Raw genomic sequence first — 24,018 nt, 5'->3', positions numbered from 1 at the left:
GAACACTTCAATCTCTCTGGTCACGCGATTACAGACATGAAAGTTGCGATATTACAACAGAAAAACTTCAGAAACAGACTCCAACCAGAGACTGCTGAATTGGAATTAATTTGCAAATTGGATACAATTAACTTAGGCTTGAATAGAGACTGGGAGTGGTTGAGTCATCATAAAAAGTAACCTATTTCCCCTTGTTTATTCCTTCCCCCGCCCCGCCCCCCCGTTCCTCAGACGTTCTTGTTAAACCCTGGATTTGTGCTGGAAATGGCCCACCTTGATCATACACACTGTAAGGAGAGTGATCACTTTAGATAAGCTAGTACCAGCAGGAGAGTGGGGTGGGGGGAGAGAAAACCTTTTGTAGTGATAAACATCCTCATTTTTTTTCATGGTCTGTGTGTATAAAAACATCCTCACTATTTTCTACTTTATGCATCTGATGAAGTGAGCTGTAGCTCACGAAAGCTTATGCTCAAATAAATTGGTTAGTCTCTAAGGTGCCACAAGTACTCCTTTTCTTTTTGCAAATACAGACTAACACAGTTGTTACTCTGAAACAATATTTAACAGTGACATGCGATACTATCTAACCCAAGAACTGGAGCTGCCAGCCTCCACATGGCTGCTAAAATCAAAGTAATCTGACATTCATTTATAAGTGTGAAACTGTGCATTTATTTCTTTGGTAGGATTTTGTCTATTTATTATGCTTGTTTGAATTACTTTATCCTGAGGAACTAATTAAAAATAATTTCTGCAAGGTGCGCAGAACAAACAAGGAGCAAGCTCAGCTGAGGAAGCCCTTACAACTCCAGAAGAATTGAAACCTGGCCATTTGCAATTTATGCTCCTAACCTAGTCTGTAAGCTCCTCAGGACAGGAGTTGGTCCTTTAATTTGTCATGTGCCATGCACACTCTTGGCGCCATATAAATTCACAATGAGATGGTTCTTACAAAGTGTGGCTTTATCTCATTTGCAGAATTCATTATCTAGGCTACTATGTTTTTACCTGAAGTTCTGGCACAGAAAGCACGGACTCTTCTGATGCTGATGACATTTCTTCTTCATCCTCATCTTGAGTAAAATCATCGAAATCCTCCTCCTCTTCCTCTTCTTGTCCATCCTTCTCTCCCACTGCTTCAGGGCCAGCTGGTGTCCCTACAGACTGACCATCCACACTGCATGAGTCCTCTGGTTTCCCCAATGGGCTACTACACTCTGCATCAACATCTGTTGAGTGAGAGGCATTCTTGGAAGACTCATTGCTCATTTCCACCCCAGCTGTATCAATGTCTTCCAACTGCTGCTCATCCTGGGTGGGTGCCTCCACATCTCGTCCTTTCTCCTGTCCCTTCTCCTGATGGGACGTGCACTCTTTTTTAATTTCCTTCTGTTCACTCAGATGCTCAGATGTGACCTCCATGTCCAGCTCTTGCCCTAGATCCAGTATGAACTCCTCCTTTATTTCAGCATTCAAGTTTTTCTTCTCCTGTGTTGGGTTTGTTTCTTCAAGGGCATCACTGGGATCTTCAGGTTCAGTTTTCACTGTTTCTCCTAAATCCTCCAAGTGAGGTAAGAGGTCCATGGGTAATGGCTCCAAGGCCTTCTTCTCCACTGTCTCCACAACTATCCAACTATAGCACTCACTCTCTTTAACCTTCTCCTGGCTGTCATTGTCTGGAGTAGCAGGACCTGTGCTATGTTCCTTCTTGGGGGAGATGGCAGAACATGAAGAGTAAAGTTCTTGGGGTTCCACTTTAGGCTCAGCTATAGCGTAAGAATTTTCATCATTTACAGCAAGACAGGAAGTGACTGGATTCAACTGCTCTTTGTCTTCAGCCGTTGATGAAGCAGGAAGACCTACAGAGTTAGGAGAGGCTATCAAGGGAGGAATGGAAGAGGACACTAGAGGCTGGTTTAATGGGCATGGGAAGGTGGTGGGATTTACCAACAAAGTTGCAATTGGAATAGCCTGAGTGCCCCTGCCAACTGTTGTGTTTATGGGATGAATCATATTGCAGCCATTGCCAATACTAACCACTTTCACTGCAGCAGCAGGTACTGTAAAGATGACAGGGGCTGGATGGATCAAAGGGGCAGCCTTTATCAAAGGGGTGGATTTTGTTCCCTTTTTCTTTTGGTATCCCCTGCGGACACAAGGTTTGCGGATTTTTGATGCAGTCAACGTTGGCAGCATTTTTGTCTGAAAAGTCACAGGTGTTGAGGATACTAGTGCTGGTGGTACAGCAGCTGGAAGAGAAGTTCTGGAATCAGACTGTAAAGTAGAGAGCACGTTTTGAAATTCAAAGCAATCGCCACTTCCTACTGCTGACGGGATGTTCAAATGCTGCATTCCTGGCACAGTCTGCATAATTGTAGCTGGCTGGATTAACCGGGGAATCTGAACCACAACTTTGCTAGGAGGAGCTTCTGATTGGGGTAACTTTACAGCAGCTTTCTGAATATTAATAGTGTTGGCACTCTGCTGCAGACAAGGACTCGGTCGAATGAGTAGGGGCTTCAGGGCTGCAGACCCCTGCCGCCTCCAAGCTCTCCTGGAGAAACGGTTGGCAAGGGGCTTCAGTGTCAGCACTATTCCTTTGGGCATGAGCAGAGGGTATTTTTCATCACATTGTGATTCCAAAGTTTCTTTTTCTGTCCTCAAAAGAGCAGATTCTGCACTGGGTGAACCTGCTGCCTCCCCAGCATCTTCTGCTAATTGCTTCAGCTCCCTCTGAATGGAGGACAAACTTGCCTGCAGGAGACAAGAACTTCAGTTATTTAGGTCCCCTGACCCTTACCACCTTCAGGCAACACAGAAAACATTATTCCAGAGCAGGAGGCAGTGACTTATTTTGATTCACTTTGTGAATAAGTATTTTTTATTTACTGCTCACTGTTCACTAGTTTTACTTGAAAGTCTCCAACAAGGTTGTTATTTTGTTTGTAAACGCTGACAGAATGTGATGATCTGGAAGGAGCAATGTGATCACAAAGTTCATGACCCTGATGTGTCTCTTCCAAACTGGTTTGTAAAGACTCTCTTAGCAAGAGTCAAGTGTCATCAATTCCCCAATAGGATGGTCATGTGATGAAACCCTGAACTGGGTCTTGGGGGATCTGGGTCCAATTCTTGGCTCTGCTACATACTTCCAGTGTGACCTTGGCAAGTCAGTTAATTTCTTTGTGCTTCGGTTCATCCCTTACACACAAGGGGTTGTGAGGAAAAAATAATGGTTGAGAAGCATTTAGGTACTACAGGCATAAGGGCCCCGTAACAGGAGAGAACATCATTCAAATCCCATATCTGCACTTTATTCCCAGGGCAACAGGCCCACAATGAGAACGTCCGTCTTTCAATAGGACTGTTTGATGCAGCGAGGAAGATAACTGCTGCCTGTAAGGTGGTGGCCAGCCTGCCCTGACACACAAACTGCAACCAGCAGCACCAGCGTCACACAGCCAATATTCTAACCAGCTGAATTAAACAGTTCAAGCCAACAGCACTAAAAGGTTAATCAGCTCTAGGGATAAGATAGTGGAAGCATGATGCTTCTAAACAGCAGGCACTGTACCTTCAGCCAGAATGGCAAATGCTGTTCTTCCCTCTCCACAGGGGGTTTGCACTCAGAAGGCTGGATCTCCTCACAACACTTGAACAAAATGGGCAACTGCTTTGTTCTTTTATAATACTGAGGAGAGAGGGGGGGGGGGAGAGACCAAGGTCAGCAATCACCATCCTTGATTAGCCTAACTGCCAGTGATCGGAAACTTCTCTGGACAGTACACATTGGGAGTTCAAGTGATCCAGAATTACTCCTACAGTGATGGAGTGTTGCTCAAATGTGTAAATATTAAGAAATGGAAAGGAGGGCTGGACAAAATCTTATGTCCTTTTTGACTCATTTCTCTGGACAGATCATTGGTATAGCACATGTGCGCGCTCACTCTCTACTTCTGTACCGTATGCAAGTCTACTGGTAGGAAGCTCATTATTTCAGCATTATGTGAATTACAGTCGTATCAGGGTTCTCTGTAGTAGGTGCTGTGTTCTTGAAAGACAAGGCAGCAATCAGAGCAGTTGTAAAAGGTAAGTACAGAGGGTAGGGTCTCTGAAGAAGTCTTCATGCTTAGTGGAAGTGAGGTGTCATGGTCTATGAAGAAATGACAGTGCAGACCGAATGTAAACTCTTTGGGGAAGGAACTGTGACTTCTATTATGTATGGGCATCACCTCTCACACATGTAAAATACAAATACATACAAACTATAGATTGTCTCACTTACTCTGATGATATTGTCAGGGGCACGGTTCATATTGAGGTTCTTGATTCGCACTGTCAGTTGGTGCGCAGTCTTTGCTGGCAGGAGATACTTGCTGATCAAAGGTTTAGGAAACTCTGTCCCTTCAAAGTGTTTCAGACCCAAAGCTAATAAACTGAAAGGAAAAATAATTCTGCCAGACAATGATTCAAACCAAAAGAAACTGTAAATGCTCTCAGCTTGTCCTTCACATCTGTTAACATCCCTGGAGTGTCTCAATCTGGTCATCCACAACAACATGGAGAAGACAGAGTATGGAAATAAAACAGCTCAATCAACTGCTGAATGCTCAACATGGTTTAATCTAATGAAACAAATTGTTAACTACTCCAACACAGAACTTGACTGGAGACACATTAATAAATCAAGATGGGAAGTATGTTGGTTCAGGAACATCTCAACACACTCAGATTTGTCCCTCTGATCACCTTGGAGGTCAGTACACATACTGGCATGGAAAATCCACAGAAGACTAAATCTGTCTGGCCTACTGAGCTAATAGCAATTTTTCTACAGCTGGGAACAAAGGGCCAAAGTTGCCATCTGATGGCGCTGTTCCAGAATGTCCAGATGTCCCATCATTTGGCTACAGCACTCTACTTTTTCGCCCAGGGAAAGATGCCCCATTTATTTTACACCCTAACATTGAACACCTACTTGTCCTCTGCCTTTGTGAAGATAATCTTGTTCTGTGGGGCTTTTGCCTTCAGGGAGCAAATTGGTAACAGCTCTGGGTACATAAAGACTTTTCTCGTTGCCAGAATCCATGCCACTTGCTTTGGAAGACAGGGGAATTCATTTGCTGTGAAAAGAATCCACAGATCAGCACAAGCTGATGAACCTCACAAGTGTAGATGCTCAAATTCTGAAACTCACCATTACTTTATTGGAAAAGGTATGGTCCCCATAACTTCTGCTGTGAAAGCAGTACAGGCTGGGGTAATTTTTTCCACACAAACTTTTGGACTTTGGTTTAGAACACAAGAAACTAAAACTAAGAATTTATTCTGGCCCAGCAAAAGTTACTTTTCTTTTTGATTTCCCCACAGAATTATGTACACAATATCGGCTCTGTGGAAGGATGGAGCAGATCCATTTGACTCTAATCATTGAATGGCTCCATTTGACTCTAAACTGCCTATCATTTGGCTAAGAAAAAATCATGACAAAAATTTCCAAAACAGTCCATTCAGAATGCTTTTTAATTTTATAGTTTCATAGTTCAAGTCCCTAGTCTTGTTAGTAGAACCATCTCAACCAGAAGAAAATGTCTGATGTATCATTCAAACCACTGGAACAAATTTTTCCAATCTATTGTTACTTTCCTGATGGATTTCCAAAGCTTGAAACATCTGCAAACATATCATGCATTCCAGACTACCAAGCTAAGCAATCTTGTACAAATCCCTATGATGTGAGCTTACTGTGTCACATTTCCATGGCTTAAGTAGCAAAAGACAGGCAATAATACTGAGGTCATTGCTTAAAGACGTGTTAAAAACAATGCTGCAAAATAATGCTAAATTCCATTTCAAATCATAGCAAAAAATCTGGAATCCATCTCATCTGAGGGGAGGACCTCACCAAAAAGGCTATTACTACCCTACAAACCTGCCCCTTCAACTACATACCATTCTTCTTCACAGTTTTGCGAGGACTCCAATCATCTTTGACCTGGGCACGAAAGTCTTCAATGAGCTGCAACGCTCCCTTCAAGTTACATGGTTGGAACACTGTTTGAAACTTGGGATGGAACTGCTGACGAAGGAGCATGGAACTGTGAGCAAAGTTACTCAGCTCAGTCTGAGGAGTCAAATACAGAGGAGATAAAGGGACTTGCTTTCGGTGTAAATAAGAACTTATGTATCTAGAAGAAGTCATTCAGAAAGCAAACTTGCCAGATAGGAGGCAGAAAAAGTTTCAGTTATTATCAACCCTGCTTCTGAGAGATACCAAGCCATGGGACACAATTGATTACATTTATTCTGCTCTGAGCCTATAAAGCCTCAGCTCTGCTGTGAGTTATTACTCCCCCATTCCCATACAGAACCATTAACGATCACAAAGCATTCACAGAAATTGTTCTAAGAATGACCTTTTCAAGCTTTGTTTTTAATCCTTCAAAAAAAAAAATACAAAAAGCATGCCAACACAGACCACTGTGTTATTGCCATTACACGCAGTTACAAACTCATTCGGTAAGCAATTGATCAAGCATTAGTATGTAGAGGATACTATCATTTTAAACAAATGTTAAGGAAATCTCTCTCAGCTGAATGAAGTCAGATTTTGTTTTTTTTAAGCTTTGCAGGGCATTCCCACTAGCCACCCACCCTCACTGGAATTTTTTGTACTTCCCTCAGCAAATGCCCACACAGGCTTCAGACAAGTATAGCATAGGCATTAGCTGAACAAGCTTCTCTCACCCAAGGCTTGAATTCCAACCTGCAGCAGTCCTGCTAATCCCACCCTAGTCCTCTCTAGAGCAAGGACTGTCTGTAGTGTCAGACTGGATGGAGGTTTGTGTTAAAACTAACCAGAAAACAAAACTAATTTTTACCTAAACTAGCCCAACGTTAGTGCACCAGCCCACTGCACTAACTAGGCTCTCCTCCTATGACAGCAAACTGTCTCTCACACAGTGCTGAACCATTTAGCAACATAAAGGCAGCTGCAGCTACACAACAATGCCCCTCCTTCACTGCTCATTTTTGAAAATATAGACCAAGTCATCTTGATTAAAGACAATGGCAACCTTTATTTTTGTGACAGAATTATTGTATTTCTGACTAGCTAGATCCTTACCAGAAACATCCTCGTGGTGCTGGCCTCTGAACTCAGACTAGGGTTGGAGCTGGTGAGAAGGTGTATTTGAGTCAGGAGCTGGACATGCTGGAAGAACAGATTAGGCAGATGAAGCTTTTCCAATACACTAAGACACTATAATATCCAAAAATACTGGAAAATATTCTAAAGCACCAATAGGCAGAGCAGGTTATATCTCCTGGGTCTCAAAATGAGCGTTGGCTACAGACATACTTCAGCTAACAGAGAGCCTGAAAGAAATTTTAGTGCTGACATCTTAAGCAATTACCTTAAAAATACACAAGCACACACTAGTGACAACTACAGTTCAGAGACATTTCCACAGTAAGTGAAACCAGAAGTTAGAGACTTGATGCAGGAATCACTTGGGGAAAATCCTGCAGTTTGCATTTGCAGGAAATTATCCTAGATGATCATAATGGTCCCTTCTGGCCTAAACATTTATAAATCATTTAAACTAAAACATGGTGGTTGAGAATATAAATGCACAAAAGTCAGGAAATTCAACATTGGGGTTCCTAGAGCAATGTGAATGGGAACTCCTAGGAATTTTGTGCACAATATTTTGAAATTCTGCAAAATTCTGCATATTGTATTTGTCAAAATAACACAATATAATCATACCATTTTCAATTATTTTCGTAATTTATTTCAAAATACCTGTCAACAAGCATGTCTGTGACAATACAGACAACAAAAAAGATCCAGGAAATGTTTTTTGACAAATAGATTCCTTACTAGGCATATTGGCACATCTATACGGCTCCACCAAGCGAGAGGGACAGAGTCTCATATGCACGCCCAGCTCTGCCCCCGATCCAGGAATGGGGCAAGGAGGTTCAGCCCAGCAGGATCCAGGTGTGGGGTGAGAGGGTTCAGGTGAAGGTGGTTGGGGCTCAGCAAGGGGGGGAATGGGTGTGGGGGGATGGGACTCAGCACAGGGGTCATGGGGCTTGGTGGGGTGGTGGTCCAGGTGCAGCTGGTTGGGACTCAGTGGGGTGGGGCTTTGAGTGGGGGTGGCGATCTGGATGCAAGGGGTGGTGCAGACAGGAGGGGAAGCTCACTTCCCCTGCAGCTGGGGAGTGATGGGAGCAGGAAGTGGGGCTGGGTGTGAAGCTTCCTGCAGTCAGGAACAGCCCATGCAGGGGAAGAGGAAGCCCTGTTCTCCCCCCAGCCCAGCCAGGACTAGCAGCTGCAGCCCAGCACCTGGTAGGACCCACCAACCGGAGCACCCCCAGCCCTGCTTCCAGACACACCGCCATAGCAAGAGAGACAGAGACAGCCCAGCCCAACCCCCGAGAGAGTGATTTACATCTCCCTGGCTGCTCTCTTCACCCAAACCAGACATATGCCTCCCCCCTCGTGTGAATTAGTTTTTCTGCAAGGAAAGCATAAAATCTGCAGGGGAGATTAATTCTGCACTTGTGCAATTGCACAAAATTCCCCAAAGAGTAAATGGGGCTATAACACACACTTTTAGTGCTCTGCATTACTGCTTCATATACCTACGCAAATATTATCCCAACACTATAGAAATTCTGGATAAACATATTTACATGAGCCCAACTGGAGTTCCAGATCTTAGTTTACTGCTGAAAAATTAAAATGGTCACATACCACGCATGTGAAACCCATGCTTACACAGCATGGCTCTCTCAAACCTGTGTGCTTCCACCAATAGAAGGGGACAGTCTGCTACTGGGTTTGAACTAATATATCTGGCCATATTCTGCTTGCACCCGGGGGTGCTCAACCCACCTCTTCTCCTGGCCTTGCCCCGGCTCCACCCCTGCCCCGCCCCCATTCCAATCTCTTCCCCAAATACCCACCCAGGCCCCACCTCTTCCCCTGAGCCCACCATGTTCCCGCTCCTCCCCTCTCCCTCCCGGAGCTTGCTATGCTGGGAGGTAGGCAGAGGAGCGGGGACGCAGCACACTCAGAGGAGATGGTGGTGAGGTGGGGCAGGGAGAGGAGCTTGGCTGCTGGTGGGTGCAGAGCACCCACTAATTTTTCCCTGTGGATGCTCCAGCCCTGGAGCACCCACAGAGTTGGCGCCTAAGTATCTACTTCATCAAGAGGATCTTATGCTGATGACCCCATGCAGGGGTGCAGAGTCTCAAGGAAATGGTATGCAATTTTCAAGCAGAAAATGTGTCTCCCAGTCTGACAGCGAACCACAAAAAATCTGCTTTGACTATGGTCTTTCAACCAGTTGTGCACCCACTTTATAGTGAATGATTTCCAGCCAAAAGGATAATCTTTTCAGAAAGCTAGAAGGCCATAAAAATAGGGGTTTAGAATTAAATCATTGCTTCAACATAGTCATGACTGCTACAGCTCTCACATCTAGTTAAGGAAGATGGAATTCACCTCTTGGCAACCACTTCCCTTGGATGATTTTAATTCATTCCAGAAAGAGGTACCAGATTGTAGTGCACAGATCTGCTTCACTAATGTTGTGGTACCAGATTCCAGGGTACAAAACGTGTACCTTATTTCAATAGGGAACTTGCTTGAGTGCTTCCTGTAGCACTGATGGTGCCACCATACTATGCAGAGGCCTTTGTCCTGCAGTTGACAATGAAGATGTGATAAAATGGTATAGTATTTGTGTTTGATAATTAGTACATCTCTTACCTGCTGCATCTGCTGATGTAGCCTCCTTCTCTGCCCCATGTCCAAAACTAGGGTCTGAAGTGGCTTCTCAATTTGAGGTTTTGACCTCTCCATCTCCTGTGGCTGCTTGGTTGAAGATTTCTTTATTCTCAGCTGTTCAAGCTGTTCCTTCACTGTCCGGTGCTGTTCATTCAGTAAGTTGGCCAGAGGCTCTTCAAATCTGTTTCAGATCAAGCAGACAGTATTATGCCAAGTCCATGACTTACAAAGCTCTTAATGACCTTGTGAATCAAGTAGATTTTACTTAGTTTCTGGAAAGCACAATTAAATATTAAAATTACATTTCTATAGCAACTTTCATCTCATAGTACCCTAAGTATTTTATAAACCTGGTGTTTACAAAAATCCCTTCACCTACCCCAGCAATGCTGCGCCTCTGCTGGAGTGGGACACAGCACCTATTCATTCAACAGTCCAAAGCAAAAGTTAATTTCCTGTCCTAAACTGTTAAGGCAAATCCTGTGTCCCATTAAAGCTATGAGAATTTAGAGAATCAGAATAGAATTACCTGAGGTAAAGTTTGGGCACCACACCAGGATTAATAATCCAGTTCTTGAGCAAAGTGCCATGGAATCTTTAATGACCACAAGCAGTCAGGGCTTTAGTTTTACATCTGAATGCAGCATCTTCAGAAGCACTGTGCCACTCTAACACCATGTTGGGGTACTGGTAAGTTACAGACTCAGATAAAAGCATTCCCTACTCAATCACCTGTAACATTTTCCTGCATTTTTCTTGAAAGTAACTTACTCAGGTACTCAGATACCAGTGTAATGGTCATCGTATAAGAACCTAGATAAGACATAGCTAAAAAGAGATGATTCAATAACTAGACCAGACCCGACCCAAACTCATTTAGCTTGTGGGATTAAACAAAATCACAGCCCAAAGTATTATGGCTGCTGGCTATTACAATCATCAGTCCCAATGAGATCACTTGCAGCTCTCCAATGCTATGGACACACACTGTAAATATTAATGATGTGCCCCTGAGTTCTACTCAGCAGGCTATTTCATTACACGTTTGTTTCTGCTGCAGCAAGGAAGTAGTGTAAATATTCCTGTCATTGCAAACAGCTTTAAGTGTCAGCCTGCTTATAACAGAGCTCTATAGATAGCCCAATCAACACCCTCCCACCTCTGACCCAACTAGGATCAGCTCCACTTCCACAACAGACCCAGCATGTGTGCTCAAAGCTAGTCACAATCAAGTCCCCTCTAACACATTCACATTACAAGATATTAAAAGGAAGGAACCAATGGAACAAATAGGTGAAATTTTCCCACAAAATTACCTCCCTAAAGAAGTCCAGGAACCACACTATGTACAGATAGTACCAGGGAAGAAGACATCAATTAGGAGAAGGACTTACCCCACCAACATGAAATGGACACAACTAAAGTGTGTATGGAGAGATACAGACAAGGGAAGTAAGCATGAAATACCCTTCATGCTAAGATTGTAGCTGGTCAAAGATTTACGCACTCCCCTCCAGTACTGCTCATCTGGAGAGAATGGTGCAGACGCCCAGCAGTCATTTTAGCTCCCTTCCCAAACAGATACAGCCTAGTCTTGAGCTGAGCTGCCCCATAGACAAGGAGACTCTATTCAAACTGTAGTTCACATTCAGACCCCCAGTTACTGTTACCGTTTCAAAAGTAAGCCACTATTTCTCAAAATAAATATTAACTAAGAACAAGAGAAGGATCATGACATCTGAAGCCGATCAGCTCCAACTCATTGGCTAAAATTTAGCCCATGCTAGTAGTTATCAAAAAGGTGACATATGTTGCCCACAGCTGACAGTTGCTTCAGTCCCGTGCCCCTACACAGCTCTGCCAGTCCAACTCTTTCCTGACTAGCAGCATCCATCTGTTTAAGAAGTGATGTGCACTGGGAGATTTGCTAGGCAATGGCCAGTACAGTAGAACCTCAGAGTTACGAACTGACTAGTCAACCACACCCCTCATTTAGAGCCAGAAGTACACAATCAGGCAGCAGCAGAGACCAAAAAAGAAAAGCAATACAGTACAGTACTGTGTTAAATGTAAACCACTAAAAAACTAAAGGGAAAGTTTAAAAAATGATTTGATAAGGTAAGGAAACTGTTTCTGTGCTTAGTATCAGAGGGATGGCATGTTAGTCTGTATCCACAAAAACAATGAGGAGTCACCGGACCCCTCATTGTTTCTGCACTTGTTTCATTTAAATTAAGATGGTTAAAAGCAGCATTTTTATTCTACATAGTAAAGTTTCAATGCTGTAAAGTCAACGTTCAATTGTAAACTTCTGAAAGAACAGCCATAACGTTTTGTTCAGAGTTACGAACATTTCGGAGTTACGAACAACCTCCATTCCTGAGGGTTCATAACTCTGAAGTTCTACTGTACTTGAACAGCCCAGCTCCTCAACAGTGCCTTCATATTACCAAGAAAGCTGGAGGTAGTGAGCGAGCTCCTCCAGAGGAAGTTAAAAAAGCTGTCACCCTTCAGCTGTGTTGCTAGAATACAATCCAGGCCCTCAACGACCCCTCTTTTCTGAGGTCCACTGCCTTTCCTCCAATAAAAGCCTCTATTATGCTCTCCTTCAGGGCATTGCCTCCTTCTTCCTGGCCCCCTCACTGAGGAGCACTGTCTGTATTGGCTCCCACCACGATGCCTACAAATTGCAGCAAATACAGTGATGTATCAGGGAGTCACAGAGCAAAAGGGCCATGGACCCCATCGCCATCTGGATGGGATGTGTTTGGCTTCCATCTTCTTTCTGTTACATCTTATTTGACAGCTGGTTGCCCAGGCACCCTCTGTAGCTCTTATTGAGGCCAGACAGTCATACCTAAGCACCTGTGGTGTGTTAAAATTCGGCCGTGACTCTGCAACAGTGTCCTCATCCTCTGGGCCGTCATCCTCCATGTTGGAGAAACCCATCTCATCCTGGAACTGATAGGAAATAAAGCTCAGCAGTTGTCAGGTATATGAGGCTCTGTCTGAGGTTCAGGGAATTACTTTTCGTACCGAGGGGCTTTTGGCTCAGTATAAAATTAATCACAGTGGACCTATACTGATGCCATCAGCACAGACACACTCAGCACCCTTGGGTCTTCACTGTGGTAAATGCTTTCGCTTCCTGACAGTTGCACATATATGACAGGACCCCTAAAAGGGAGTTTATGCTGAGACATCCAGTAAAGTCCCCTCTCTTTGGCTTATGATGGCACCTTCAGAAACACGCTGTCAGTTCCAGGATAGAAAGACTCCCATATAATGTTAAAAGTCTCACTTAGACCTAGTGTATACTACCGAGTTAAGTCAACCTAAGGACATTTACATCAGCCTATCTCTGCAAGCGTCTACTCTAAAATGTAGCTCCCAACAATGTAATTCACCCACTACACTGACTTAACTCCACCTACGCAAAAGGTGTCGCGCTTAGGTTAATGTATTTAGGTCCATGCTGCGTCAGTGTAGACACTGCATTGCGTACATCAACTTTTGCTGCCTTTCAGAAGCCGTCCCACAATGCCCACACTGACAGTTAAATTGGTGTAAGCATTCCTAGTAAGGACGCATACCACTGACACAAGGAGTGCAGTGTGGACACGCAAAAACTATTTAATTACTGTGGTGGCTGTATGTCGATATAACTAAGGTCGACTTTAATTATATAAAAAGAAAAGGAGTACTTGTGGCACCTTAGAGACTAACCAATTTATTTGAGCATGAGCTTTCGTGAGCTCACGAAAGCTCATGCTCAAATAAATTGGTTAGTCTCTAAGGTGCCACAAGTACTCCTTTTCTTTTTGCGAATACAGACTAACACGGCTGTTACTCTGAAACCTTTAATTATATAGTATTGACTTGCCCTTACGGTCTCAAACAGCTCCTCCATCAGTTCATTTACTTCTTTCTCTGTAAGAGACAAGATAGGGTGCATGAAGAAACAGTGATCCAGTAAGAAAAATTTCAGCAATTTGCAGGATTTCCTTTTCAGAAGATGACAAACGCTTGCAAACCTTCCAACACAAGTGGGAAGAAAGAGGACCCTCTCATATACTCTTACATTTTCTCTTTGTGATGGGGATCAGCCCTGAAGCATCCAAGTACAGCCTGCTTCTCAGCCACTCCATCCTAATCCCCTGTGTATGCCAGAAGGGCTTCACCTCCTTGATCTGTGACTTAAGCAATCAACTCCCCACAACTGTGGTCACAAGGTTTTCATCCACATTCAGGATGCTATTTCTCCCCACATGCTCTCTATGTGCCTAATGATGCAGCTCTGACCCCACTTCACAGCTGAAGGCCTGAGCATAACAGTAAAGTCCTTCAGTGCAACCCTTTCTAACCTCCTTAACACCCACACCAGACCCACAGAGTATCTTGGCTAGAGTCTCATTTTGTCTACATCAGAACTCAAAATAAATAAGTCGCTGTACCTGATGGCAGTGAAATGGTAATGCTGCACCACTAACCAGATGCATTCGTGCATTTATGGGGAGTTATTACTATACAGAGGAGCTGGTGAAGTTAACAGCATGGGGGGTCGGTTCTATTTTTTTTTTTTTTAATTACATCTGCCTTGCAAAACCTTTGCAACAAACACTGAAGTTTTCAATTTGGATCAACAATTCTAACAGAAGCAGTACTGAAGGAGCTGAGCTTAGGTTATAACAGTACTTACTGGTGATTCTCACAGCACGATCATTCCTGAAGTCTTCTGTGTCTGGTTCATCCAGATCTTCCAGGAAGTTATACTCAGGGTCATCATCATCATCTGCCTCATCTAACAAAATAAACGTTTGAAACATATTTTTTTCATAATCAGACTGTAAGGGAGACCGTGCTAATGGCAACCTAGGGAGAAACACTGGGCTTACTGGCTATCCTGCCAGACAGAGGCAGGACGTGAGTTAGTGTTAGCAATTGAGCAAACTGGGACCCTGTTAAAACTATGATAGCAATAACAAAACTATCTTCCTTTCAATCTGCGCTTGTAGCACCCTCATTTCTTTCCTTAGTATTTTAACCATTCTTGTTTAGTAAGGAGAGTCATTTTCTACTGGCTGTAATTTGTATCATCTAAATTTGTGCAAAGTGAGTGTATAATGCCACTATTCTAATCGGTGTGTTTTACACCCACTGTGCACAGGTGTAAGTGCTGACACAAAAGGTAAGACAGAGAATCAACTGCTGAATTATTTTCTTGATTTTTTTAAGAGCATAAACCATGATAGTAAATACAACATGGTGCCCCTCACACATAAAAACACCACATTGATAAACAAACACAAGATGTGCCCTATACTGCGCTTTGCAAGTTAGACCCTATTACAACAAGAAACAGGCCCAACTGTATTTTCTGATCATAGACTATCAGGGTTGGAAGTCCCCTCAGGAGGTCATCTAGTCCAACCCTCTGCTGAAAGCAGGACCAACCCCAACTAAACCATCCCAGCCAGGGCTTTGTCAAGCCTGACCTTAAAAACTTCAAAGGGAGGAGATTCCAGTGTTTCACCACCCTCCTAGTGAAAAAGTTTTTCCTAATAGCCAACCTAAAACTCCCCCACTGCAACTTGAGACCATTACTCCTTGTCCTGTCCTCTTCTACCACTGAGAATAGTCTAGAACCAACCTCTCTGGAACCACCTCTCAGGTAGTTGAAAGCAGCTATCAAATCCCCCCTCATTCTTTTCTTCCGCAGACTAAACAATCCCAATTCCCTCAGCCTCTCCTCATAAGTCATGTGTTCCAGTCCCCTAATCATTTTTGTTGCCCTCCACTGGATGTTTTCCAATTTTTTCACATCCTTCTTGTAGTGTGGGGCCCAAAACTGGACACAGTACTCCAAATGAGGCCTCACCAATGTTGAATAGAGGGGAATGATCACATCCCTCGATCTGCTGGCAATGCCCCTACTTATACATCCCAAAATGCCATTGGACTTCTTGCCAACAAGGACACACTGTTGACTCATATCCAGCTTCTCGTCCACTGTCACCCCTAAGTCCTTTTCTGCAGAACTGCTGCCTAGCCATTCAGTCCCTAGTCTGTAGCGATGCATGGGATTCTTCCATCCTAAGTGCAGGACTCTGCACTTGTCCTTGTTGAACCTCATCAGATTTCTTTTGGCCCAATCCTCTAATTTGTCTAGGGCCCTCTGTATCCTATCCCTACTCTCCAGCATATCTACCTGTCCTCCCAGTTTAGTGTCGTCTGCAAACTTATTGAGAGTGCAATCTACGCCATCCTCCAGATCATTAATAAAGATATTGAACAAAACCGGCCCCAGGACCAACCCTTGGGCACTCCACTTGATACCAGCTGCCAACTAGACATGGAGCCATTGATCACTACCCATTGAGCCCGACAATCTAGCCAGTTTTCTATCCACCTTATAGTCCATTCATCCAGCCCATACTACTTTAACTTGCTGGCAAGAATACTGTGGGAGACAGTTCAAAAGCTTTGCTAAAGTCAAGGAACACCACGTTCACTGCTTTCCCCTCATCCACAGAGCCAGTTATCTCGTCATAGAAGGCAATTAGATTAGTCAGGCATGACTTTCCCTTGGTGAATCCATGCTGAGTGTTCCTGATCACTTTCCTCTCCTCTAAGTGCTTCAGAATTGATTCCTTGGGGACCTGCTCCATGATTTTTCCAGGGACTGAGGTGAGGCTGACTGGCCTGTAGTTCCCCGGATCCTCCTTCTTCCCTTTTTTAAAGATGAGCACTACATTAACCTTTTTCCAGTCGCCTGGGACTTCCCGCGATCACCATGAGTTTTCAAAGATAATGGCCAATGGCTCTGCAATCACATCCGCCAACTCCTTTAGCACTATCTGACAAACAAATCCAAGCTTCAGGTTCTCACTGCATAAGTCATTTTAAGATTTCCTCCTGTCCATCCTGGGGCTTTCCTCTTCCATTGAAGTCAATGGGAGTTACTCATATAATGTTGTGAAAATGACAAATGTCATTCTGCAATGTATTAACAAGAATGTCATATGCAAGGAACAAGAGGTAATTTTTTCACTCTACTCGGCAATGAGGCCTCAGCTGTAAAACTATGTCCAGTTTTGGGCCCCACACTTTAAGGAAGATGTGGACACACTGGAAAGAGTCCAGGAGAGCAACAAAAATGGTAAGATGTTTAGAAAACATGATCCATGAAGAAGGTATTTTCATGCTCCTTCTAAAAGAGATCAACGTATGTCCCCGTCAGTACCCAGCCCAGGCAAACTAATGATCCAACCAGCAGATCAAATTCAGTGATGCATCCTACTTTGAGCAGGGGGTTGGACTACATGACCTCCTGAGGTCCCTTCCAACCCTGCTATTCTATGATCCTGGGCATGTGCCACTTAAGTCATGTTATGCATATGCTAAGAAGAAGATTCCAGCAACGATTCCAGCCTCTGCTAACATTAGCCTGCTTCAGTAGCCCTTGTTAAATTCAGTTTGCAAACAAAACTAAAACCAAAGCAATTACATTAGTCCTTATGACAGGTTCAATATCTATTCACCTTTCTCAAATGGTCTGTTGAATGAAACATTCAACTGCATCAGGAAATTCCTCTTTTCTTGTAAGAGGTTCAAGATGTTATCTTAAAGCCTCAGCATTCCAGGGAGTTGTGCACTTTACACACAGACCTCAGACATGCTCTGTTTTCAGTCTTGGACTTGACTCACCAGGATACTCATATGATGCATGAGGATCAGAGGGTAAGTGATCTCGGAAGCATTACAGTGTTAAGGAAAAGTTAGCACATGTGACTCCATTTTGGTTTGGGGCCCACCATTGTTTAAATGCCAGCACATCATACACCAGGAGGAGTGATCCTGAGATACTGAATCCCTGTGAAAATCCTCCTCCTTGTCTCCAGCCTGCCTTGACTCCCAGTTTTTGTCAGTCTCTAACTCCCTGTCTCTTGGCCTTGATGTGAGGCCTCCCATCCTGATAATAAAGGTTCCTGATGCATGGCTTTAGGACCATGCTGTGTAATTAACATACTGGTATAGCATGAGGAATGCACCAAGCAGGGATAGGTGGTAGATAAGACAAGGGCTTGTTTATTGGCGAAGGTTTCCGATGCACGAAGGCAACATGCTTTGCTAAAAAGTATTTAACCTTTGTATAATCTGTATTCAGGGTCCCCTCCTTGCTAGCAGGGGGGCACCACGCTCGAGCGTAATAAACTTAGTGTCTTTTGGGAACTCTGCAGTTGTGGACTTTGTTTCTGTGCCTCAGCCTAGATTCGAACTGTGCGTGTCCTACCAGGTATAATTCGCAGCATTTGTGTGCGTGTCCTACCAGGTATAATTCGCAGCAGTTTTGGCGACCCAGATGGGACTCTAGGCTCGCCCCAATAAGCGAGACTACACTCCTCCTCTCGGACAGCTCCAGCCGGCACAGGGTGAGTTCACCTTTGAGAACTCCAAGGAGGGGGGAGTGTGAGCCGTTGCTTAAGCGATAAGGTGGCACATTTGGTGTCCTTTTGGTAGCCCATTATGGGTTCTGGGCAGAGTGTAAGTAAGGGGACCCCTTTGGCTGAAATTCTCGAGAATTGGGGGAATATTTCTGGTATCCATGGGTTAGGTTAAAAAAAAAAAAGCTGTAATCTTGTGCAAGGTTGAGTGGCCAGCACTAACAACTCAAACACCTTTTGACTAGCCACCAGATGGTTCCTTTGCTGGGGAAAAATTAACAGCGCTTAGGAAAAGGCTGGAAAGCAAAGCTCCAGCCCAGATGAATTATTGGTATGTATGGGAAAACTGGGCTTATGCGCATGCGAAAGGACGTCCTCTTTCCTCCTCCTTTTCTTATTCATCTCAGGGGTCTCCAGCCCCTCTGTGCTATGCCTGCTTCTGCTCCTCCTCCGACTTACCCTCGGCTTTCTGACTTATGCCTGTCACCTCCTTGCTTGCCAATTAGCCGTGCTTTCTGTCCAGGTGACAAGCCTCATGGGGGGAGGACTCAGGTAGCCCTTGTAAGTGAAAATATTTAAAAAAAGAGACCAGGAGGGCTGGGGGGCTAGTTAAGAAGCCCACCCTCCTTGTTAATTTGGTAGTGAAACAAAGCTGGTGCTCATGGAAGGGACAGTTCAGAGAAAAAAAACAGGATCGGGCCCAAGTGGGCAGGCAACAGATAGAGAGATTGGAAAACAGGTTGGAAACTTGAAGGTCATAATGAAAAAAGAGTAAATAATTACAGGAATGGAAAACGTAAATCCCGGAATAATACTTGAAATGGTAAAATCTAAGTTAATTGGGTGTCGTTTTGGGAAATAAGCAAGTGATTTAAGAAAGGAAAGTAAGAAGTTAACTCTTTAGTTGCTGGAAAGAATTAAGCAGTTGAACTTTGTGAAATACTGGAAAGAAAAAGAATTCTTGGTTTCTTTGCAGCCATTTTGGAAAAAATGGGCCCTTTTCCAAAGAAATGCAATTATACAGTGCTACTTAATTAATATCTTATTAGGCTCCAAGGGGCTACAATAGGTGGTGTCTTCCTTTTCAGGTCGCTGTGTGTTTGACAGCAGGAGTTAAAAGTAAAAGGCAATCAAAAGTCTGGTAAAGTTTATTGTGCCCTTTTTAAAGTAAGAATCTTTAACCTATGGATCCAAAAGCAAGCCGGAAAGCATTTGTTTTAATGTAAATTACCTAACTGATAAGGTAGAGGCCACTGAAACCTGGGCTGCCTATAAAACAAATACAAGAAAATATGGGTAATTCCTCTGTTTTGCCTGCAATTAACAAAGGTATTTGTATAAAAAGGAAATATTTTAAGCAACGACTGACTGCCCAAAAGGGGTAGATCTGTGGTTTTTTTTGTCTTTCAGAAAATCAGAGAAAATTGATGCCAGCTGAAAAGCAATTCAACATCTCATGAATTTACTGGCACAATAGGAACTCTGTTCTGTGTTCTATGTCCTGTCTTGTGGTGTTTGTCTTGTGGCCAGAATTGCTGTGTTTAATTTTTCATAGGACAGTTTAGTTTAAAACTAAATAGAAGGGTTAAATCAAAATGGAGATACTTGTTTTATTCAAGTTGGAATACAAAGTGTTTGGATAATATCAAAAAAATGTGATATACTAAAGTTTGATACATTTGCTTAAGTAAAAAAAAAAAAAAATTTCATTGGCCAGATCTTTTAATTGAAAAAATTGTTGTTAAAATTTGCACACCAACAGTCTTTGGAAGCAAGGACATGAAAGGTTAACCCACTCCCCATATTATACATGAGATCCTTCTGGCTACCTCACATTTCTAGCCAGAGGGCTGGGGAGGGAGGAAAGCTATTGGACACCAGTGGTTGTACCAAGTGGACTCCTCAAAAGTGGGTGTGCTTGTCCTGGCTTGTTGCTCCAAAGCTCTGTAATAAAGTCATTTTCCTAGAAGGGTGTATGTGGCATACATTAAACAATAAGACTAAAGTGCTATATAATGGGCAATGTACATGTGTTCCTTTTTAAACAAAGGTGTATGAGTAAAAAGTGAAAGTTTCCTTTGCAGGTTAATAAAAGCCAAGAAGGGGAAAATAAAACAAAACGGAGGACGAGCTAATTCAACACTGTAGCTGGCAGGCTCGGTCCAAAGACAAGACACTGGCCTGCCCAAGGACACTACTCACAGCTAGGATTTGGCTAACAGCCAAGAAAGAGGGGGGCTTGAATGTGCCCAAGCAGCTGTGAGATCTGCAACACACTGCCAGACATTAATGAAATGTGTTAGGTCTCTGTATTTACAGGTAAAAGAAGTCCTGCTTCAAGAATCCTGAGCAAACCCGCCATTTGTTAAAACCAGGTGACTGGGTTTACATAAAGGTCCACCAACAAAAGACTACTCTGGCCCCATGCTGAAAAGGCCCTTAATTAAGTCCTGCTAACTACCAACACTGCTGTGAAGTGCCAAGGACCGACTGCCTGGACCCATGCTTCTTACTGCAAAAAGACCCCTCCACCTCAAGATAACTTCACTTCGACTACTGATCAGCCTGTCCCTCCTTCTGGGTTTTTTTTCTTTCCTCCTTTTGGACAGCAGGAAAAAAAACAAGGTGAAGTAACCTCTCCCTTGTCCACTGACAAAGCTAACCTGCATTCAGTATTTGCTAAAGAAACCAAAGCACTACAGGGTGACATGCTAGTAACCTCTCCCCTGTATAATGCAAAACCATGACTGTTCCAAGAAAAAAGAAGAAACGCCTGCTCTGATAAAACCACCAAAATCCAAGGATTCCTGACTGCAAAAGACACTGAGAATTGGCCTTGATGGCAAAGACGGAGCATTGTACACTGGCAGGAAGTTGCGGGATGTATTCTTGGGAATGTGAAGTAAAGTGGTGGGATGGGTTTATTCCAGAGGCTGGAACCTGTGCTTGTAGGCAAGTATAAATACCAAAAACGCCTTACAGCCACAAACATTACTCCCACCATCTGCCACCACTCCTTTGCAGGTAAAGGTTCCTGGATCCATCATAGCTACGTTAAGTTGGCGCTGGGACCCCCACCTGACCCTGACAAGCCATTGGACGAGCCACTTCCCGAATGAACACCACGACCAACCCATGGACTAAGCTTTCCAGCTACTGGGACCTTCACAGCCCACCAGGACTTTTTGTGTTCCTGTTTATTGGACTTACATTGGGGGTAGTGTTTTTTGTATGGTTCAGGGGAGGATGTCGACATTGGTATAAATAGAGACTGGGAGTGGCTAAGTCATTATGCAAGGTAGCCTATTTCCTCTTGTTTTTTCCTTCCCCCCCCCCCCCCCCAGATGTTCTGGTTTAACTTGGATTTAAACTTGGAGAGTGGTCAGTTTGGACGAGCTATTACCAGCAGGAGAGTGAGTCTGTGTGTGTATGGGGGTGGGTTTCTGGAGGGGGGTGAGAGAGTGAGAGAACCTGGATTTGTGCAGGAAATGGCCTAACTTCATTATCATGCACATTGTGTAAAGAGTTGTCACCTTGGATGGGCTATCACCAGCAGGAGAGTGAATTTGTGTGGGGGGGTGGAGGGTGAGAAAACCTGGATTTGTGCTGGAAATGGCCTAACCTGACGATTACTTTAGATAAGCTATTACCAGCAGGACAGTGGGGTGGGAGGAGGTATTGTTTCACATTCTCTGTGTATATATAAAGTCTGCTGCAGTTTCCACAGTATGTATCTGATGAAGTGAGCTGTAGCTCACGAAAGCTCATGCTCAAATAAATTGGTTAGTCTCTAAGGTGCCACAAGTACTCCTTTTCTTTTTGACATTGGTATGGTTTGCCTAGGGGGTCCTCTCCCTATTCCCAAGTCCAGTACAAGGATGGGAGGGCAATAGCTTCTTGAATTTAACCCGTGCTATCAAACCGGGTGTAAATCGAATGCAGTGTTGGATTTGTATTCATACCCCCACATATTTAGGTCAGGGGGTCCCATTGGTAGGGGTACCTATCCCCCTTAATCGAACACTCCAAACTAAGCTATGGGCAAACACTACATTTAACTGGAATGTTACAATCCAAATATGGTCTATTGATATGGTGGCCCAGGGTAATTATGCTTTATGTGTGTCACGACGTAAGGGCATAGAAAATAGTTTTTGTAGGGAATTTTGTGGGGTGCAAGGACACCACCCAAATCAGCTCTGGTGCGGGAGGCCCCTCTACCTACTCCAGGACCCCGTGGCCAGTCCCCAAGGGGTCTGGCTGGTATTGGTTATGCAATCACACAGCCTATACGGTTCTCCCAGCAGGATGGTGTGGTACATGTACCTTAGGGGCTATAGTACCCGCCGTGACAGTACACCAGAACCTGACCTGGGGAGAGATCCGCAATCTAGTATGGAGGGACCGACGAAGTATTCCTTTAAACCCCCTTTCTCAATGGCCCAAAGGCTTTCGCTCCTTTGTGCGTTGGTTTCTGCCACGTTTGGGAGTAAGCGAGCTGGAAAAAGCTATAGTTAACATTTCAGCTGCTTTGGAACTAATGGCAAATGCTACTGCAGATGCTTTATCTGCCCTTCAAATTGAAGTCACCCAGCTATCCCAAACTACATTGCAAAACCGCCTAGCCCTGGATTATCTCCTTGCAAATCAGGGCGGGGTTTGTGCTCTGGTCAACTCAAGCTGTTGTGTATTTGTATTTCCACCATAGGGTGGAAACTGACATCCACATCTTCAAGCAACAGGCAGCCCTATTCCACCACATCAGCCTCGACACTACCAGCGCCGGATTCCAGGAGGTCTGGGACTGGCTCACCTCATGGCTACTGGATGTGGGGACTTGGGGACGGTGTTTTTTGTATTTACTTTTTTTTTTTCCCTACAGCACCCAGTATTCCCAGGAGGTCTCCCATCCAAGTACTAACCAGGCCCGACCCTGCTTAGCTTCCGAGATCAGACGAGATCGGGCGTGTTCAGGGTGGTAATTCATAACAACATAGCAATTTGTCACAGGTGAGACACTATGAAGCCAGCATAATCAAATAAAAGTCACACAAAAGAGAAGGGCAGCACTGACATTAAACCAACAGCTGACTTCATCCTGGTAGTTATGGAAACGGTCATGTGGAAAGTTTCAGCAATAGTGAAGGTTGAAATGTAAAATACTTCACTCCAGTTTCTGGGATCAGGTTATGTGAACAGCAGCTTCCAAGTTTCCCTTTAATTTCTATTATTAAAAATGTATATTATATATTTGTATTCAAATGATCAATCAGGATCAGAGACCCATTGTACTAAGCACTGTACAAACACACATTAAAGTCAATGTTCCTTCCCTGAAGAGTTTACAATCTAATGAGAAAGGTAGAACAAAGTGCAAGAAAGGAAGCCAGGTTTAGAAAAGAAGAAGAAATCTCCAAAATATCTGACACAACAGCATCCACTGTGTTAGTAGCCATTAAAAGATCTCTGTATAAGCAGACTCAGCCAGCCAAAACTTCTCATCTCTAGATCCATTACTAAAGCTCATATTACTGTAGTATCTAGGTGTTGATACAGGCAGTGTGTTGGAGCATGGGGAGGAATATAAAAAAAAACAATAAAAATAGCAGAGCTAGTTAAACAGGACACTGGAGTATTTATAGTGCAGTTGAAATGCACAACACCCTCATTATTAGTCATGGGCAGCAGTTAGCACACATGCTAGAACGCAAGTCAATGCATGTTTAGCCTTGAAGAGAGGACTGAGCCTAGAACCAATACAACATACAT

The 24,018-nt window shown here is 43.8% G+C and overlaps 1 protein-coding gene and 1 pseudogene across 7 annotated transcripts in view; both read right to left on the bottom strand.

Moving 5' to 3' along the window:
- LOC144279802 (GON-4-like protein) overlaps window positions 1-24,018 on the bottom strand; it is a 74,748-nt gene that overhangs the window by 19,217 nt on the left and 31,513 nt on the right. For all 7 annotated transcript variants that reach the window (XM_077841460.1, XM_077841463.1, XM_077841464.1 and 4 more), the window contains 10 exons: window positions 14,505-14,606; window positions 13,695-13,735; window positions 12,663-12,766; window positions 9,788-9,986; window positions 7,130-7,216; window positions 5,956-6,127; window positions 4,982-5,126; window positions 4,289-4,439; window positions 3,578-3,694; window positions 1,012-2,757 (listed from right to left, as the gene is read on the bottom strand). In XM_077841460.1, coding sequence (XP_077697586.1) covers window positions 1,012-2,757; window positions 3,578-3,694; window positions 4,289-4,439; window positions 4,982-5,126; window positions 5,956-6,127; window positions 7,130-7,216; window positions 9,788-9,986; window positions 12,663-12,766; window positions 13,695-13,735; window positions 14,505-14,606 — 2,864 coding nt within the window. The remainder of the gene's footprint in view (window positions 1-1,011; window positions 2,758-3,577; window positions 3,695-4,288; window positions 4,440-4,981; window positions 5,127-5,955; window positions 6,128-7,129; window positions 7,217-9,787; window positions 9,987-12,662; window positions 12,767-13,694; window positions 13,736-14,504; window positions 14,607-24,018) is intronic.
- Window positions 23,123-23,240, bottom strand: LOC144280052 (5S ribosomal RNA; annotated as a pseudogene).

The sequence above is a fragment of the Eretmochelys imbricata genome, chromosome 24, assembly GCF_965152235.1.
Source record: "Eretmochelys imbricata isolate rEreImb1 chromosome 24, rEreImb1.hap1, whole genome shotgun sequence".
Classification (NCBI taxonomy): Eukaryota; Metazoa; Chordata; order Testudines; family Cheloniidae; genus Eretmochelys; species Eretmochelys imbricata.
This window is presented reverse-complemented; position numbering and strand designations above follow the sequence as displayed.